Raw genomic sequence first — 17,760 nt, 5'->3', positions numbered from 1 at the left:
CACGTAGGTAAAAACATAAAAAAGTAAAATAAAATAAAAATCACGACGTTTCGGAGGCAACACAAGCTTCCGTCTTCAGGTGGTACCGTCACAGCTACGACAGCTGTATCAAGTAAATGAGAGATTGCAGGAGCTACCACTCCGTTTATATAATGGTTGGAGAAGGAGTGGTAGCTCCTGCAATCTCTCATTTACTTGATACAGCTGTCGTAGCTGTGACGGTACCACCTGAAGACGGAAGCTTGTGTTGCCTCCGAAACGTCGTGATTTTTATTTTATTTTACTTTTTAATGTTTTTACCTACGTGACTTTACCGAAAAAACCTAAGAATATGAATCATTGCAGTCACGAAAGCTTCAAATCTAGAATTGAGTGAGGAGTGTGCAGTGGCGTAGTCACGTGCTGGGCATGGGACTATCTGCAAGGCATGCAATGGAATTCGCTCGTCAAATTTTTACTTAAGGACCAATTTCTTTACACTTTGCAGTAGTTGCTGAAGGGATGTTAACGTTTATTATTATTATTATTACACATGCTATGTGTAATCGCTTGCTATGTGTAATCGCTTGCTATGTGTAATCTCTATTAAGTAATTAGCTGGTAATATTTCAACATTGGACTTTTTGGCCAGTACCAGTTAAACTCTAAGTTGTTTTTCGCGACGGGAGGAAACTGGTGAACTCGGGAAGAAACCCATGCAGAACAGGGGGAGAGCATACAAACTCCACACAGAGTAGGGAATCGAACCCAGGCCCTTCTTCCCGTGAGGCATAAGTGCTATTATTGATACTCTGCTGCTCTGGGCAGGGTGACGCATCGCAGAGAACAAATGCAACATCTAACACAACGGATTCTATCGAGCAATATTTGAATGTTTCATTTCTATTTTAGTGTGCCCACATTCACCACTGTTAACCGCACACACATCACCCACGAGGCAGTTGTGCAAGTCAATAACTGCGGATGTTGCAAGTGACCGAGTTAGTGAAGACTCTCTGCAAACGCTGCAGTCATTAACACAACCAGAAACCAGTTTTGATTTGCCACTTGTGAAGCAAAGAGTTTGTGGACCACATAACAAGGTAAAAGTGCAGCCCTACAATTGCTTGCCCAAGCCACTGCTGATGGAAGGACCTCTGCAATCTTTGATCATGCGACATCTAGCAGAAACATTTGATGAGGAAAACATGTGCTCATGCTCCATTTCACTTCAACAATGTTTAAACAAATTTAACTGACACAGAGGTGGCTGGGCTACTTAAAGATCAGAGCGCTGAGCTGGGACACAGCCGAGCTCCTGTGTTCAAATCCAGAGTTCCCTTTGATTAAATCCAGAGTGTAGTGACTTGAAAGTCATCGCGTGGTCACCAATGGACTGGACAAAAAAGCCATCTCATAAAAATTGGATTTTTCACTTCATTTGGCTAAATTAAAGATCTGAGAATTAAAAATATCAGTTTTGACTGCCATACAATCAACATTATTCTCCATGGAAGGCCAAGTGAGAAAGTACCACCCCCTGACTGTGTGGTCCAGAGGTCATTTGAAGGGATCTCAGAAGTAATTTTGTGATATCCAATTCTACGAGCCGTTCTCTAGTACGAAGGGTTGCGCTGCTTCTGCGAGAGATCCGAGTGGATTCTTCATCTCATGACGTGACAATGACAGCAACAAGTGGAATTGGAGACTAAAAATACCCAATTATTTTTTTGTATCACAAGATCGTGAGAGGTGGTGATGGCCATCCAGCAGAGCATTGAACATTTCTGATGATACATAAATCATCATCATCATCATAACCACCACGACCATATTGGCACTACCTGCTTAGAACATCAAATTACAGCAAAGCATGACAGTTGGTGATTAATGGGCTGACTGGCTTGTCGGTGTAATTTTACAGTGGGTGAATGTGTAATGCTATGACTCACTCACTGACTCAAGTCAGCGGAGAAGGATTTGCTCACAGACATAATAAACGGATGTGTGAAATGAAGCAGCTGGGCGGCGTTAATTTAAGTCACGTGTCGTATGAAATGAACGGCTCATGTAAAATAAAGTTGCGGGCCACGTGAAAATTAAGATGCAGGAAATGTAAAATTAAGTCACAAGGTAGTAAATGAAGCCTGTGGGTCTTATGAAATTAAACTGTGGGCAGTACATTCCCCACCCGAGGCCTCATGATTCAGTGGGTGGATGTGTATCTCGATGACTCACTTGCTGACTCACTCAGTGGAGAATAGTTCTCTCACCAACTCACCATCTCACACTGGCTAACTAATAGTCATGGTCTGTCTGCTAAGGCACCTAGTCATTCATTAATCATTCCACCCCCTCAAAGAGGTGTGTTTAAGTGACCTACATAGAAACGCATTGGGATAACTGACTGTTGCCTTCTTTGTATCCGTGTTAATAGTGCTAACCCTTAGTTAAACACACTTGACTATGTATAAGCTCTATACATGAACTTTACATGTAACCAGGTGAGGGCCATATTGGGCATTGTAAACAGCAGACGACAGTGCAGAAAAAAAACATCGTTAGACTGCCTTATGCTCCCACAAGGAGGCCCTCATCTAGTAATGGATTGATAAAATGGGGTTGCACATGTACATGAATATGAACGCACACAGAGATAACGTTAACCTTTGCTGCTCGAGAGCATCTTTAAATGCGGCACACCGTACGGTGTTGTGATATTGCCAGCCCGGCCGCCTTAAGGAAAAAGAGCCAAAAAAAAAGGTAGGTTTGCTTACTGATACTGGGAAGTTGTGGGCAGTCCCCCTCTAACAACAACAGAGGGCAGAGAAGCAACGCTGAAAATAATTATACAGGTAGGAACAACAGTTCCACACTGCCCACCAGGGATTATTTGTCTGTCGTGCATAGCCCCTCCCAAACATGTACGCTCCCGGATTGGTTGAAGTGCGTCACGTGACCGCGAGCTTTCTGTCGTGCACGAATGCGCTGTCCAACCAAGTTCCTACCTACTCCGAAGGAACGTGTTCGGAACTCTGGGTGACTAAAACGCAGCAAGTGGAGACAGCACAGGTGGTGCATCTGCTAGTCATCTCTCAGTCACTCCATAACACCTGGGTATGTCCCAGGACCTCCTGCCAGTGAGCCTTCCATACTTCGCATGGCCCCAAACTCGGCCTAACTTGGCACAATTTCTGTGGCAATGTCACTATCACTCAGTGGCAAATGGCAGCTGTTGTTGATGTTGTGCTGATATGTGTACTGATATAATTATGTGTGTGTGTATATAGAGTTCTTGTGTGTGTATACATTTGTGGGTGAGTGAGTGTAGGTGCAACTGGACTGATGACCAATGATAACTACGGAGCGGCCACCAAGGAATGCAACTTGTCCGAGAAGTCACCCACAGAGGAGACGCAGCGATGAAATCAGTTTGTGCGCAGGTGCCCGGCAGATTATTACATCTCACCAGCATCCTAAGAGTTGGATAAGTGTACCTGGGTGTGAGCACGGGGAGTGGTAGCGTAGTGGTTAGAGCACTACGCTGTGACCTCGGCGACCAGAGTTCGATTCCCGCTCACAGCCAACATCGGTGACGATTGTCTGAACCCATCCTGGGCCTCCCTGAAGTCGACTGAGAATTAAACGATTACCTTGCGTGGTGTGTAAGCATTACCACCGGGGAAAGTTGGCACATTCAGGATTTCTCCAAAGCTACTATGAAGTAACTATTCGTATGCCTATTTAAAAAAGACTGGTCATCAGAAAATATTGACTTAAAACTTTCATGACTGCAGGAATTCATTTATATTAGATGTTTTATTAACTTTGTTATTATTTTTCTATCTACGTGACTTTACCGAAAGAACCAAAAAATATCAGAAAATGTGTTTTTAATTGTCATCAAGCCCCTTGGTGTAGATACCAGTCTCCCAACTCTCAACCACACACCATCTTTCTGGCCTCTCCAATTACATGGCATGAATAAGGGTCATTGCCAAAAAGGTCGCCTGTAATATATTTTTCCCTTCAAGGCCAGTGTTACTGGCGAATGTGTTGAGTTTTTTTGGTTTGTTAAATACGGTTGTGCACCACAGCCACATCGCAGCATCACCTCATAAACTGGCACATTCACGGTGATCTAGCCATGGGCTAACTTTCCATACAACGAAAATGATATACAGTGAGTGTGGCTGGCGTTTCGGACAATGGTCCTCCTTCAGAGCAGAGCACGAACGAGGAATGCAGCGAAAGTGTTTTCGTTGTGTGGCCGGGGGTGCATTTCTAGCCACACTGCTCCCTCATGTGCCGTGTTCGCCACTGTAGGTGTTCGCGAACAGCACGTGCCCCGGCAGCCTGTTACAGCGACGTGGTAGGGATGCGGGGGGGGGGGGAGAGGTTTCACCTGGCTTGTGCTCTCGGTCGCGCTGGGCTGCTGCTCTGGGCCGTCGCGCACAAAGTAGTTATCGAGGACATCCACCAGGCGGAACTCTTGTTGACACACGGGGCAACGAACCACTGTGACGCACACACAACAGAACAACCAAACAGTGCCCGGGTTATGCTTAAGGCGATCAGCTGCTTAACTTCGCCCCACGCAACTAAATCCATTTAATGTGGCCGAGACCAGTTGCTCACAGTAGAGGCGCGACTACCAAGCATGGATCTGCCCGGCGTTTTGTAGTGACAAATTTCACCATCATGTGACACATTTGTCAACTGTGATTGACTCTTACCATCCTGATGTGGGAGGGGGAGAGCAAAGCAGTTAAGGAATTGGGGTTATGAAGTAGCATTGTTAGCTGAAATTATGAAATTGAGATTGCAGTTCCTTACGAATGACAAATACAATAGTAACTGTGCTCTCACTTCTGGTTCAAGGTCACAATAAAATAAAATCCAGAAATTATTCATTTGATCAACATTTTTAGTGAATTTGGCAACCCCTAGTTGCCACAGGGCATCACGTGAACCAATTACATCAAGCTGTCATGACCAGCGTGAAGTATGGTAAAAAAAACATTGTAAACATTTTTTCCATCACTCCCACTGCATGGGGGAGTGGGCCTTCACCCAGCAGTCGACTGATATAGGGCTGTATTTGATTTATTTCTCTAGACTAATCAGAGATGTGGGAGGACAAGAAACACAAAAAGTATTTCTAAAGAAGTTAGTTTTCAATTACGACCTAAACAATACGTTATATACAGCAGGAATCAAATAATCCGCGTTGATATGGTGGGACAATTTCGGGGGTTCTGTTTTGCGTGGCGCACCACGGAGGTTAGACTTATAACACTTGTCTACAATGTCATAGACGTCATCTGCTTCAGAGATGAAATATGCTGTTTATTATGGATTTGGATGTGCTGAGTTCAAATGGCAATTAAAACAACTGATTGGCTACTGTTCCCAAGATATTTCAGTTTTCACATTTTACATCTATAGATATGTTGTGTAGATATGGTTTTACTCATAAATTGTAAACCTAGGTCTTTTCATGTCTTTATGGTTGTTTTACATGATGTCACCTGTCCTGTTCATGTAACACTTTAAAAATCAGCAAAAGGGTTGTACAAAATAACATTTATTATGAAACAAAAGGCAAAAACTATTATGTATATACAAGTACATAGTTTAGTCCTTATTGAGTGTCTACTCAGCGCTTCTTGGCTTGTCTCTTGTATTCATTAAATGGAACATCTCTTGTCACTGTCCAGCAAAGGTCTGCAAGCATTGATGGGCTCCATTTGCCATGCTCATGGCTCACTGCTCTGCAGTTCGGTGCGAAAAAAATCTAGATGAGAGTGCAAAAAAATGTATCTTTAGTGACATGTTGCAACCAAGGCTTTTGTATGCCTTGAGGAGGTTTTCCACCAACTCCCTTTAGTTGTCTGCCTTGTTTCCAAGAAAATCTGTTGCCATTGACTGGAAGGCCTTCCATGCCCTCTTTTCCTTGACACGCAGTGCACTGTCAAATGCATCATCTCGAAGAAGTTCACGAATCTGAGGACCAACAAAGACACCTTCCTTTATCTTAGCCTCACTTAACCTTGGGCATATTCCACGGAGGTACTTGAAATCTGCTTGTGTTTTGTCAATTGCTTTGACAAAGTTCTTCATCAGACCCAGCTTGATGTGTAAGGGTGGTAACAAAATCTTCCTTGATTCAACAAGTGGTGGATGCTGAACACTTTTCCTCCCAGGCTCCAATGACTGTCGGAGTGGGCAATCTAACCTCGATGTAGTGGTAATCTCTCGCGCGACTATCTCATTCGCAGAGAAAACAGGAGTACTTTGTGTATCCAGTCTTCAGACAAAGCAAGAGAACAACAACCTTCAAACCGCCAAAGCTGCCACTGATGTTGGTCAGTTTAAGCACCTCAAAAGTTATTTCATGTTGTCATAGGTTTCCTTCATATAGATTGCATGACCAACTGGAATTGATGGCAAAACATTGCCATGATGCAGCAAAACAGCTTTAAGACTCATCTTCGATGAATCAATGAACAGTCTCCACTCATCTGGATCATAAACAATGTTGAGGGCTGCCCTCACACCATCGATGTTGTTGCAGGCTACAAGATCACCTTCCATGAAGAAGAATGGGACAAGATCCTTTTGACGGTCACAGAACATGGAAACCCTAACATCACCTGCCAGGAGATTCCACTGCTGCATTCTGGAGCCCAACAGCTCTGCCTTACTCTTGGGTAGTTCCAAATCCCTGACGTCTTTCAGTTCACCTTGTGTCATGAGGTGTGGTTCAGATTGATCATAATCAATCTGTGAATGTTTTCACACAGATGCGGTGTGCTGTGGATTATGCAATGAACAAGCAGTGCGTTTCCATCAATCCGCAAACATTTTGCAGATTTCAGGGGAAGCACGGCACAGGTCAAATAGATTAATTAAATGCACGGATAATGAGGTTACAATTTCTTCTAAGACCAAAAATCCTCTTCTACTAAAAAAAACTACATCAGCACAACTAACCTACAAAGTAAACTTTTTTGTTAAATAAAAATGCCAAGTAAAAAAAATATACACGTTTTACCTCTGCATTTCTCTGTAGCTGTCACTGCAACTCTGCGTGAGCCCTGACCCACTTCTGTTGGCTGCGGTCTGCTGACCATTTTCACTCCGCCCGCAGTGCCACGGATAGCGTGAATTGTCGTAAACCACCGATAACCCAAGAGTAACGAGGATTTGCCAGTTATTGGATAACTGGATTACTGGATTTCAGCTGCAATAGTGATGGCACGTGTAAAGCTAAAATAACCAAATATTTAATCTAAATCTTAAACTATTGCCATTCCTAATAAATAGCCAATATACACATCCTACACAATATATCCATTTACAGCCCCTTTCTCAAACCACTGCTGGATGAAGGGCTTCCCACACCGAATTGGCCATGGGGGGGGGGGGGGGGGGTTAGAACATACTTCATCACACTGGTCAGTCTGGGCTGGTGCCTGAGACATATACATTACTTTTGTTCCAAATTATCTCACAACTGCTCCATAAACAAGTAACAAAAAAATGATTATCAAGAGTATTACAGATGAGTGTTTCTTTCATTTAAAAAAATGTTTTATCCACGAAACATGCCTGGTGCATAAAACGTACAAATTGTACAAAAATCACTTTCACCGACATCTCTCAGTGACCAAAAATTAAAGGGTCAAAATTAAAGGTTAAAGAGGCCTTTAGAGAGATGGAGTAGTTAACTTAATATGAACTTTCCTCAATATTTACCACTGTGGCTGGGATACTTAGCGCCATCACATCACAATGTGAAATCCCATTGTCATATCACTACCGCTGTTATTATTATACCACCCACACATGACAAGTGGTGGCCTTTAAGGTTTGTGTACATACCTGAGTCCGACCTCTATATACGTGCTATGGAAAAGGCCATTGCCAAAAACGTTACCGGTTATATATATATATTTTTTTGTTCCGTTTAAGGCAGTGTTATTAACAAAAGCGTTGAATTAATTTATTTAAAAAAAATGAAAGTTGCACCCAGGAATGCATCACTAAAGTTGAGCATGCTAATTGGGTTTACAATGACCACACAACCACAGGTCCACCCATCATACAACGTACCAGCAACATTTTCTATGTACATATTTTAATACAAATGACTTTATTTGGTAATGCTGACTGATTAATTATTTTGAAGCGTTTGACAATGTTTAGGTCCAATAGGTGATCACAATAATGGTGTCAATACAAATGCTGATGCTCGCGTGATGCGGATGACTTAATAATAAAACTTGAGTCAAATGTAAATGATGATCATCATTAATGCTGCTGCTCATGTCCATATGCTGGCGATGCTCGTGATTGGTGATGACGCTCAAGTTAAGTTCAATTTAAGCGACGTTGTTCGTGGAATTGCTTCTGCTATTGGTGATTGTGATAATGACGAGTAAAAGTTTAATTCACGCGACGATTATAACGATGGCGGTGGTGGTGCTGCTCACGTTCATGCTGTTGTTCAATTTAAGCGACGCTGCTCGTGTTATTTCTGCAATGATTGTCATGATGATAAAAGTAGAGTTCAATGTAACGATTAGAGCGATGATGACGGTGGGTGCTGCTCGTATTCACGGTGTTGTTGAATTTAAGCGACGCTACTCGCAGTATTGCTTCTGCTTTTGTTGATAAAAGTTCACTTGTGATAACGACGATAGTGGTGCTGCTCACGTTCATTCTCAATCTACACGCTACCGCCGCCGATCAGCATCAGCTAATCAATTAAGATAACATCATGCTTTCTCGACGCGACTGAAAAGTTGAGCTTCCCACCCACCTTGGGCAATCTGGACGCGGGTCTCGCCGCCGTTCATCGCTCCGGGGCCCGGCGGCACCCCGAGCCGCCTCTCCTCGGGCGGGGGGAGGCACGCGTGGCAGAACGAGTGCAGACACGGCAACAGCTTGGGCTCGCGGCTCTGCAGGCTCTCGCGGCACACGAAGCACGCCTCCAGCAGGTTCACCGGCGGCGGAGGTGGAGGAGGAGGCGGCGGCGGCGGCGGCAGGGAAGGTAGCGATTGTTTGGTGGTCCGATCGCCATCGCCGCTGTTACGACCGCCGCTGCTGCCGCTGCCGTCGATCGCAGATGCGGCCGCGGCGGCGACGGCGGCAGCGGCGGCGGCGGTGGCAGCGGCGGCGTCGCCGTTACCGCCATCGCCGCTTTCTCGCTCCTCTGCGGCCTCGCGCTCCGCGAGAGCCTCGGCGTCTCCTGCTCGGGCTGCGGGATTTGGCGCGAGGTCCCCGGCGGGGGAGGCGCGAGAGTTGCCGTCGCCGCCGCGCGCCAAAGCGCCGCCGGTACTCCCGCCGTCCGCCATCTTGTGTGGGGCGGGTGGGGGGTCGAGGCTGAGGGGGGGGGGAGATGGCGCGCGGGGGGGGGTCGAGGCTGAGGGGGGGGGGGCTGACGGGGGGGGGGGGATGGCGCCCTCAAGTGGCCGAGCCGTGCCACTACTACTACGGGCACGAGTGAAGAACGCACAGAGTACCGTAATTATTTATATTTTATGGGTTATTTCGGTAAAGTGACGGAGATAGGTTTAAAAAAAAATGGTAAAAAAATTAGAAAATAATAATAAAAGAAACTACGACGTTTCGATCGCAACATTAAAGCGATCGTCATCAGGAGGAAAAAAAAAGTAAAGCTGCTGAGGCAGGCTGTTTTAAAGGTTTAGAATGGGTGTAGCCTCAGGGTCATAAACAAAGTGGGCGGGGCCAGTGATGTTAATGTGAGTAATTAGCAGAGGTGGGACAAAGTCATTGTTATGCAAGTCACAAGTAAGTCTCAAGTCTTTGCTCTCGAGTCCCGAGTCAAGTCGAGTCAAAGATGAGGCAAGTCCAAGTCGAGTCTGAAGTCATCAAAATCATGACTCGAGTCTGACTCGAGTCCAAGTCGCATGACTCGAGTCCACACCTCTGGTTAGCATGTTAATGTCAGATAGGGGAGCGGCCTCCTGGACGAGGGCACGGAAGTGGCTGATAATCTCTCACATTAACATAGCCACTTCCATGCCCTAGTCGAGGAGGCCGCTCTCCTATCTCACAGTTTCATGTTAATCTCTTACATTAACATCATGCTAATCCCTCACATTAACATAGCCGCTTCCGTGCCCTAGTCGAGGAGGCTGCTCTCCTATCTTACAGTTACATGCTAATTTCTCACATTCACATCACTAGCCCCAGCCACTTCTTTATGACCCTTGGGCCCACACCCATTTCAAACCTTTTTAAAACAGTCTGCCTCAGCAGCAGAACATGCTTTCCCACCTGATGACGGACGCTTGTGTTGCGCCCGAAACGTCGTGATTTGTTAAATGTTATACCTACGTGACTTTACCGACAGAACCAAAGAGTATTGATTCCTGCAGTCACGAAAGCTTCAAATCAAGAAAGATTAGCATAATTGTTTTTTTTACTTTTCTATCTGGCAACAAAACTGACACCTTTTTTACAAGGAGTCATGTTTGCATAGACCACAATACCTGCAGCCATAATGCAAACAAAAAACATAACTCTGATAATATATTTTTTACTGGCAAATGAGGTTCCAATAGAGTAAAGATTAGCATGTTAATGTAAGATCGGAGAGCGGCATCCACGAGGGCGCGGAGGTGGCTATGTTAATGTGAGAGATTGACATGTTAGTGGGAGATCACAAAGCAGCAACGTCGAGCTCGTCGAGATCGGTGGCTGTGTTAGTGTGCGAAATTTAACCTGTTAATGTAAAATCAGGGAGCCGAAAATAACTAAGTCAAGAATCAACAGGGAACCGTACTCTTTGGTTCTTTCGGTAAAGTCACGTAGGTATAACATTTAACAAATCACGACGTTTCGGGCGCAACACATCAGGTGACGGACGCTTGTGTTGCGCCCGAAACGTCGTGATCTATTTTATTTTTCTACCCACGTGACTTTACCGAAAGAACCAAAGAGTATGGATTCCTGCAATCACGAAAGCTTCAAATTAAGAATCAACAGGGAAGTTCTAACTCCACAAGACCTCGACCCCATTCTATTTATGCACCGCCCTTCCCTGATCAGACCCGCCCCTCATTTACCAGGCCCTGCCCATCGCTAATTATCAGGCCCCTCATCAGACCCTGCCCCTCATCGATCAGGTCCCACCTCTTCCTGGTTAGGTCCCACCTCTTTAGAGCTAGGCCTCACCCCGTCCATCTTCTCTTTCCGGTTCCACGCCTTTCCTTTTTAGGCTCCGCCCTCTCTTATTTGGAAAGCCGTGCAACGCCCCGTTACAGAACGGCTTCCGTTTATGATGGTGAATTAATCGTACTTTGAAGGTACCTTCAATCTGCCTCTCATTCTCATGATGGTGGTGTCACCTTCTCACTCGCGCTGCTAGAGACGGGATCCTTCACACGGCTACGGGGCAGAATGTTTTACTCCTCGGAGCCAGCTTGAATGAGTTTTCAATCAGTACTTTTTGAACAGGCCTTGCCGAACTCGCCACGTGTCAGAACCTGGTTAAATTTAGCCGAGATCCTGATTCGAACCCAGGTTCTAAGCAGTGGCAGTACCAAGTGATCTTCCACCCCGAGTAACATGTGCACATCAATTAACTCACCGCACTCCCCAGATTAGACGCTTGTAATTTAAAACAAGAGTTGGGGGTGTCTTATAATCCGGTGTGTGACCATATTTGTATGACTTTATTGACACCTGGCATATATTTGTGGTTTTACTGTTATAATTCACAGAATACGGTAATAGTTTTAAAATACATATTTGAGTACCCAAACATTTAACGCGGCTGCCTGACACCACCAGCTGCGCAGATGTACACGCGTAATTAAATTGAACACGTATTTAGAGATCACCAAAGTAGTTAATGTCAGGGCATCTGTGAGAAACCACTCTTTAAGGTCCACAGCACGGGCACACCGTCGTCTCCTCCCAGTATTGATGGTAACCGTATGTACCAGGTATCTATTCGAAGGCAGAGTTGACCTCGTGTAGAGGAGGACGAGTTTCAAAATCAGGTGTTAATTACCAATGATGCTATGCACATGACCAGGAATCCAACCTGTAGGTGGGAAGCCTTGATAGCCGCCTGCAATGCTCCGGTCATCGTACAATGCTCCTGCGTAAATGTCACTTGCAGGCAAGGGACAACTTGTGCCGACGAGTACGGTCTGCCAGCTGGTGTGGCAGGGCCACGTCCTCACTCCGACGATGGCAGGAACTCCACGTTGCTACCTTGCAACTCGCCGATGAGGACCCGTGCTGCGATGGTACTTAGCATTACCAAGGACAGGAGAAGATATCCGTGCCTTCTGCTGTTGCCTTGCTTGTAATTCATCTTCTTGGTTCTTTCGGTAAAGTCACGTAGAAGGGAAGTAATAAAATAACGCAAGCAGCCGTCCTCAGGTGAAAACCAGGTATGTCGAGGCGACGTCGTGAGAATTATTTAATGTTTTATTTTTATTATTTTATTACTTCCCTTCTACGTGACTTTACCGAAAGAACCAAGAAGATGAATCCCTGCAGTCACGAAAGCTTTAAATCGAAAATTGCTTGTAATTATACCAAAATGTAGTGAGGCTAAGGTGGCTTAGCCCACGCTGCACCCACCAACAATGCAGAGAAGTGAGGATTTGTGGGTAGAGGGCAGGGCAAGTTAGGCGGTGGGAGTAGGTACTTGGCGCCTGCCTGCAAAACCTCTGCGCACATTCTGTAGCCGGGGGGGGGGGGGGGGATGCTAAATATGATTACGACTCATGTGGCCGGCTGTATCGACTTGGAAAAATAATGGATTGTGACATGCACAATTAGGCACATATTTACCTTGAAAACTGATTTAAATCTTTAAATATGTACCTAGAGAGATTGTCATTCACTCCCTTCACTTGCATAGCGCGTTTACCTGCATGCCTGCCGTGTCCTGCGTGTGTGAGCGTACAAGTGCACAACGATTTCAACTTTGCTTTTATTTCGTTCGTGAGCCATCAAAAGTCCATTCCACCAAAAAACGGATGCATCACTAACTTAACATCGGTATTGCTTTCCCCAGTGAGCCTTACATTAGTGACCGTACTCCACAGGTGTGCGCCGGGAAAATACAGATTACATGGAATGAAAAATACGCCGAAAGCCACCCATTTTACCATCTACTATAATGGAAGAGGCAACCCAAAGTTAAATATGCTTTTGTTTTCTGGTTGCATCCTCAGACTGCGTGCCCTACTCTGACCGACAACACATTTGAAGCCTTTCGTGCGTGAGAAAATAAATGAAATCTTGACTTAAAGCTTTCCTGACTGCAGGAATTCCCATTCTTTAGGTATTTCGGTAAAGTCACGTAGATGGGTTAAAAGAAAATAACAGAAAACTACGACGTTTCGATCACAACACAAGCGATCGGCATCAGGAGGAAATAAAGAGTAAAGCTGCCGAGGCAGACTGTTTTAAAGGTTTAGAATGGGTGTAGCCCAAGGGTCATAAACAAAGTGGGCGGGGCTAGTTATGTTAACGTGAGAAATTAGCATGTTAATGGAGGATCGAAGAGCCGCTGACGCGTCAGGTGGCTGTGTTCATGTGAGAAATTGAACCTGTGAATGTAAAATCAGAGCCGAAAATAACAACTAACATCGGAAGATAGGGTGGAAGCATCACAGCAAGTTATGACTTAGACGTTTTGATCACAATACTAGCGATCCTGATGACGATCGCTTGTCTTTCAAGCTATCTACCTAACTACTCTTTGGTTCTTTCGGTAAAGTCACGTAGAAAATAAAATAATAATAGAATATGACGTTTCGGTTGCAACACAAGCAGCCATCATCAGGTAAGAATGAATGATAAAACAGACACGGAAACATAGGCACACGCATGCAGACTCACCGAGCGAGTGTCTGCATGTCTGCCTATGTTGTTTCCGTGTCTGTGTTTAATCATTAATTCTTGCCTGATGATGGCTGCTTGTGTTGCAACCGAAACGTCGAATTCTATTACTATTTGATTTTCTACGTGACTTTACCGAAAGAACCAAAAAGTAATTCCTGCAGTCACGAAAGCTTCGAATCTATCTACGTGACTTTACCTAAAGACCCAAAGAATAAAAATAAATGAAAGTCAAAGCCAAATTATTTTTAAGGCAACGGTTCTCAACTGCCCGCTGGTCGTGCACCACCACGAAACCCTCAGAGGGGCTGCGCGGGCTGTCGCATGGACACTGCGCTGGAAAGATTTCGAACGTGTGCGGGGAATGTCAGCGTCACGGCAACAACACGAAAAAAAACACAAAAAAACACAAATACACAACGCGAAACAAAATGGCCAAGAGTACGTTGAGTGCAGGAGTGGACATGGGGTGTCTGTTTATTGAGACCTTAGTAACCAGGGAAACGGGGATCATCGTAATCAGTGGTTTTGATTGGGTGGGGGGGGATTTGGCGCCATACCAAAAACGCTGAGAACCATTGCTTTAAGACGTATCAGTATAGCGGCCTCTAGAGGCATTCCGGCCATGGTGGAGTCCCCTTGCTGCTTCTGTTCGGGAGGTGTGAACCCAGTGACCCTGGCTATGTCAGGATACACGCAGTGCATGCTGGGAGCCGCTCCGTGCTCGTCTGTAGGGCCAGGCGTACGTAGGGGGATTTTAAACTCGGAATGGGAACGATGCAAATTGGGAGCCGCGTGCCGGAACTTGAGCGGTGAATTGACAATTATTTACGGCGGCCGCAATTAATACACCGCTGCATTGTCGTGGATCGGACGTTGCATCGGAAAGGGAGGTAAAATGGAGACCGAATGGTGTTGTTTTAGATGCATCTTGCTTCCAAGTTGTAAAACCGAACACAAAAACCATATAAAAACAAAGCAAATGAAAGCACTAAAATCAAAACTTAGAAAAACTACCAATTAATTTAGGAACGTTAACACAACCAGATCAGATCATTTTGACCAAGGGGTGCAGCGATTTGCAATTTTTTTTTTTTATTAACAAAGTATATTCCAATTTGCTTGCTATCGGCATCCTGTAATAATGAGACGATGAACTTTCAACATCCGCTGGACCCGCGGCGAGCACGCAGTATGACGTCACACATTCCTTTTTGGGGGGAGGAGGGGGACGACCACCCCCCCCCACCTCGAATATGACGTCACAGAAACCAATCCTGAAGACACCGAACTCGACGGGGGGGGGACGACGACACGACACTTATCCAACACACTAAGTGGCGTAGCCCACGTGTATATCATGCCCTGCGAAGAGTGTTCATCGCATGGCAATCAAACCGGAGAAAAGCGGGAGGGGACTTCAAGAGAGAGAGAGAAGATGCTGCTGCTCCCAAGACGGTGGCGATGGAACAGAAACCGCCATCAACGGTGGAAGCCCCAAATCGACCGGGGCCTTCCGCAACCATCCTCCCCCCCCCGCCTCACGCGGTCGCCGCCTCCGTCTCCATGGGAGCAGCGGGAGCTTCGTCCGTTTCCTCTTTGTCCACTTGTTCATCCTGCAACAAACACTCGACTTTAACAGGAATAGAATCGTGCACACGCGTGGATTCCGCAAAGCTTTCCAGAGCGTTTAACCTTTGCTTTTTTGTGTGAAATGTGCGCTACCAGCCATGGACACGGATGGCTCAGAAGCGTATAAGTATGTATGTGTGTTGAACTTCTTTCGCAACGTACGTAGCCAACTGTGCTAATCAGAGGTCCGGGGGGAAGGACAAGAAACTAAAAACAACAAGCAGTTTTAAAGAAAAGAGTTTTCAATCGAGATTAAAAAATGCATAGCTCCAGTAGCTTCCTAATATCAGAAGAAAGAGCGTGGACAATAACGAACAAAATTATGGGGGAGTTAACAAAAAAAGTGTGCAAATAAGCGTGGAGAGGCGCATGCTGGATGAAAGCCTCGTCACATCGTGCGAGTCCCATGGCGGTTATTTCACTACACTTCACTGCGCATAACGGGAAGCTGCCCATCCAAGCACGATCCTGGCTCAACCCCACTAATTAGCATCCAACACCTGCCGAGATTGGGCGCATGCCAGGTAATTTCCCACACCTCCGATTAGCATGGTTGGCTAGGTACGGTGTGAAAGAAGTTCAACATACATAGGTACAACAGTAGCTGCCCATCAAAGCACGGTCCTGACTCAACCCCACTAATTAGTATCCAACACCTGCCAAGATTGGGTGCATGCCAGGTCATTTGGCCAATGCCAGGTCATTTGGCCACAGGCCGATAATTATAATCACTGCTCCTAATGTTTCACTATTAATGCTTTAGGCTGCAAGGGGCGGTCACCTCCGATGCTTCTTGAGCCGCCTTCTTGAAGACGTCTTCGTCTCCTTTGCCCGGACTCTTCTCATGCTGATGACGCACACGGGACAGAGACACAAGCAGGGCATGAGGCACGGCACGAACGATCATACCAGAGACGTGATCTAGACCAAAAGTGACAGCAGAAGGAAAGGAAACTGGACCAGCACTGCCATCGCACCTCTCACCACTTCCTTCCTGTGGCAGGGGTGCAAAGCTTGCTCGATGGCTTTGAAAATTAACGGAGTGCAGATGTGTACAACGCGCATTATTTAAGTGTATAACCAGCGCAGATAGAATGCTGGCGTCGGGAGAGCATTAATTCAGGGGCGACACCGACGTTCAGGGTGAAAGCGAGAGGTTTAATTCCAGACGACTGGAGCCACAACAGAGCACTGTGGGTTCTGTACGCGTCCGGTTGTCCCAGCGACGGGCTTGACGAGGAGGCCGCTGCTCGAGGCGGATCGACGGCCACGAGACGGAACGTACGACGAGATGACCCAAAGCTAAATAGCCCCCTCCCCCCCCAATTGACCCGACGAATGCGCTTTGCGACAGGGAGCAATATCAAGAAAACGGGGAAAAAAAAATCCGCACCCAGCACGCCAGGCCCAGTACATACGCTCTACGTGGCCGGAACCGATCACGAAACTACCTACTCCGGTCGAACCCAACAGGCGACCCGGAAAATATATCGGCGAGAGATTAAACCCCCGATGGAAAACCTTAACACGGCCGGCGGCAACGCACCTTTGCATCGTGCTGCGCGAACTTGCTGAACATGTTGGCGTAGACGCGCTTGTCTCGCTCGTGCTGCTCACGCAGCCTTCGCTGGCACTGCGCTACGTGCGCACGCGCCGCCCCGTTGGCCGGGTTCACCTCCAGCACGCGCTCAAAGTCGGCGCGCGCGAGCTCGTAGTCCCTCTGTGCCGCGTGCGCCTCGCCGCGACGGTACAGCGCCTTCTCGTTGCGCGGGTCCTTCTCCAGGGCCTTTCGGGGGACAAGGGGCGGGCGGGCGGGCGGGGGGGGGAAGTGGGTGGGGAGGGAGATCGACGGGGGAGCGTAGGGGGAAGCCACAGGTGAATCGCAGGAGAAGCACGAACCAATTGTGAGCGAAACCCAAGTGACGCACAATGTACAACTGGGCCAATCTGATCTTCTTGGTTCTTTCGGTAAAGTCACGTAGAAGGGAAGTAATAAAATAATAAAAATAAAACGTAATAAAATAATTCTCACGACGTTTCGGCCAGAACGCAAGCAGCCGTCCTCAGGTGAAGAATGAAACACCACCAAGCTTGGTGGTGTTTCATTCTTGTGACCATGGTGTTTCATTCTTCACCTGAGGACGGCTGCTTGCGTTGTGGCCAAAACGTCGTGAGAATTATTTTATTATGTTTTATTTTTATTATTTTATTACTTCCCTTCTACGTGACTTTACCGAAAGAACCAAGTAG

At 46.3% G+C, this 17,760-nt stretch overlaps 1 protein-coding gene and 1 long non-coding RNA gene across 3 annotated transcripts in view; one reads left to right on the top strand and one right to left on the bottom strand.

The window, feature by feature from the left end:
- Positions 1-17,760, top strand: part of LOC144942307 (uncharacterized) — a 549,184-nt gene that overhangs the window by 60,530 nt on the left and 470,894 nt on the right. The window lies entirely within an intron of this gene.
- The window catches only part of LOC144942300 (peptidyl-prolyl cis-trans isomerase FKBP5-like), a 48,194-nt gene that overhangs the window by 18,344 nt on the left and 12,090 nt on the right, over positions 1-17,760 (bottom strand). The window contains exons 9-11 of one of the 2 annotated variants that reach the window (XM_078869075.1): positions 17,057-17,296; positions 8,807-9,224; positions 4,385-4,497 (exon numbers count right to left, since the gene is read on the bottom strand). In XM_078869075.1, the coding sequence (XP_078725201.1) occupies positions 4,385-4,497; positions 8,807-9,224; positions 17,057-17,296 (771 nt within the window). Of the gene's footprint in view, positions 1-4,384; positions 4,498-8,806; positions 9,225-12,950; positions 15,495-16,291; positions 16,358-17,056; positions 17,297-17,760 lie in introns of those variants that run through there. The other variant, XM_078869074.1, reaches the window with a different exon arrangement.

This window comes from Lampetra fluviatilis, chromosome 27 (genome assembly GCF_964198595.1).
Source record: "Lampetra fluviatilis chromosome 27, kcLamFluv1.1, whole genome shotgun sequence".
Classification (NCBI taxonomy): Eukaryota; Metazoa; Chordata; class Hyperoartia; order Petromyzontiformes; family Petromyzontidae; genus Lampetra; species Lampetra fluviatilis.
The sequence above is the reverse complement of the archived record's forward strand: the minus strand, read 5'-3'. Positions and strand labels throughout refer to the sequence as shown.